General features: G+C 44.7%; 1 protein-coding gene across 1 annotated transcript in view; it reads left to right on the top strand.

Annotated features, from left to right (window-relative positions):
- The window catches only part of LOC134070104 (ubiquitin carboxyl-terminal hydrolase 37-like), a 9,820-nt gene extending 7,619 nt beyond the window's left edge, over positions 1–2,201 (top strand). Inside the window, exons 17-21 of the mRNA XM_062526328.1 lie at positions 153–268; positions 401–662; positions 1,034–1,294; positions 1,555–1,670; positions 1,803–2,201. Coding sequence (XP_062382312.1) covers positions 153–155 — 3 coding nt within the window. The 3' untranslated portion in view covers positions 156–268; positions 401–662; positions 1,034–1,294; positions 1,555–1,670; positions 1,803–2,201. The remainder of the gene's footprint in view (positions 1–152; positions 269–400; positions 663–1,033; positions 1,295–1,554; positions 1,671–1,802) is intronic.

Raw genomic sequence — 2,201 nt, 5'->3', positions numbered from 1 at the left:
ACATTGGTTTTACATGTCTTTAATGTCTCTGCATGACATCTGTTTTCCTGCATAATGGTTCCTTCATGAGAAATACATGTTAAATTGTCTTCCACACAGGACTCTCACCTTGATGTTGTTGTTTGTGTGTGTGTGTGTGTGTGTTTTTCTAGTGAGGCAGACCACTACTGTCTGCCCCCTGCCCTCCCCCATCAACATCGGGGGTAAAAGGCGTCAGCATCACTCCATCAGGCTGGCATGGCAACCAATGGATGACCCCACCACCAAGGTCAATAGAAATTATGTTACACCAGCATTTTATTTCTTGCATAATGGTTTCTACATATGAGACACATGGTCAATTTGAAACATTTTGATTACACTATTCTCACCGTGTTTCTCGTTTCCTTGGTGATTTTAGTGAGGCAGATCACCCACCTTCCCACCCTACAGGCCCCTCACCCCACTCGTCATCAGGGGTAAAAGGTGCCAGCATCACTCCAGCGGGCTGGCAACCAATGGGCGACCCTCCATAAAGGTGATATCACACCAACATCCAATCAGATTGGATGAAAGGAGGCCACTACATCACCGACTGCGAGGTCACCCCAATAATAACATCAGAGGAGGCTGTTCTCAAAAACCGGGAGAGAACGGCCTACATCCTGTTTTACATCAAAAAGGTATTTTACACCGTCAACCACAGCGGAATTCTCTGAATTATATACACATCTCCTGTGTCTTCCTAATGTTTATTTACTCTTCCATGAAGGTTTACAGAATAGTCTCTCACATTGGTTTTACATGTCTTTAATGTCTCTGCATGACATCTGTTTTCCTGCATAATGGTTCCTTCATGAGAAATACATGTTAACTTGTCTTCCACACAGGATTCTCACCTTGATGTTGTTGTTGTTTGTGTTTGTGTGTGTGTGTGTGTGTGTGTGTGTGTGTGTGTGTGTGTGTGTGTGTGTGTGTGTGTGTGTGTGTGTGTGTGTGTGTGTGTGTGTGTGTGTGTGTGTGTGTGTGTGTGTGTGTGTGTGTATCATTCTAGTGAGGCAGACCACTACTGTCTGCCCCCTGCCCTCCCCCATCAACATCGGGGGTAAAAGGCGTCAGTATCACTCCATCAGGCTGGCATGACAACCAATGGGCGACCCTTCCATAAAGGTGATATCACAGCAACATCCAATCAGATTGGATGAAAGGAGGCCACTACATCACCGACTGCGAGGTCACCCAAATAATAACATTAGAGGAGGCTGTTCTCAAAAACCGGGAGAGAACGGCCTACATCCTGTTTTACATCAAAAAGGTAATTTACACCGTCAACCACAGCGGAATTCTCTGAATTATATACACATCTCCTGTGTCTTCATAATGTTTATTTACACTTCCATGAAGGTTTACAGAATAGTCTCTCACATTGGTTTTACATGTCTTTAATGTCTCTGCATGACATCTGTTTTCCTGCTTAATGGTTCCTTCATGAGAAATACATGTTAAATTGTCTTCCACACAGGACTCTCACCTTGATGTTGTTGTTTGTGTGTGTGTGTGTGTGTGTTTTTCTAGTGAGGCAGACCACTACTGTCTGCCCCCTGCCCTCCCCCATCAACATCGGGGGTAAAAGGCGTCAGCATCACTCCATCAGGCTGGCATGGCAACCAATGGATGACCCCACCACCAAGGTCAATAGAAATTATGTTACACCAGCATTTTATTTCTTGCATAATGGTTTCTACATATGAGACACATGGTCAATTTGAAACTTTTTGTCTACACTATTCTCACCGTGTTTCTTGTTTCCTTGGTGATTTTAGTGAGGCAGATCACCCACCTTCCCACCCTACAGGCCCCTCACCCCACTCATCATCGGGGGTAAAAGATGTCAGCATCACTCCAGCAGGCTGGCAACCAATGGGTGACCCCTCCATAAAGGTCAAATAAAAGCATAAAAAACAGTAACGTGTTCCTTGAAGTTGAGTTCAGTTCTCGGTCACCGATTGAGGAGTGTTGTAAAATATACATGCTAAAGCTGTAAGGGAAGTTCTGCAGAGAAACCTGCAAGCATTAAACGAGCGAAAACAGCAAAGAAATCGCCAAACCTGCGTAGTGCTGTGATTGTACACATTTGTGTTTGACATCTTTTCACTTCAAATCACAGACGCCTTCATCCACCGACCTGCACTAAATCAGACAGGCCATCAGCATGTGTCCTT

This window comes from Sardina pilchardus, chromosome 22 (assembly GCF_963854185.1).
Source record: "Sardina pilchardus chromosome 22, fSarPil1.1, whole genome shotgun sequence".
In the NCBI taxonomy this organism is placed as follows: Eukaryota; Metazoa; Chordata; class Actinopteri; order Clupeiformes; family Clupeidae; genus Sardina; species Sardina pilchardus.
Note: the sequence above shows the minus strand (reverse complement) of the source record. Positions and strands in the feature narration are given on the sequence as shown.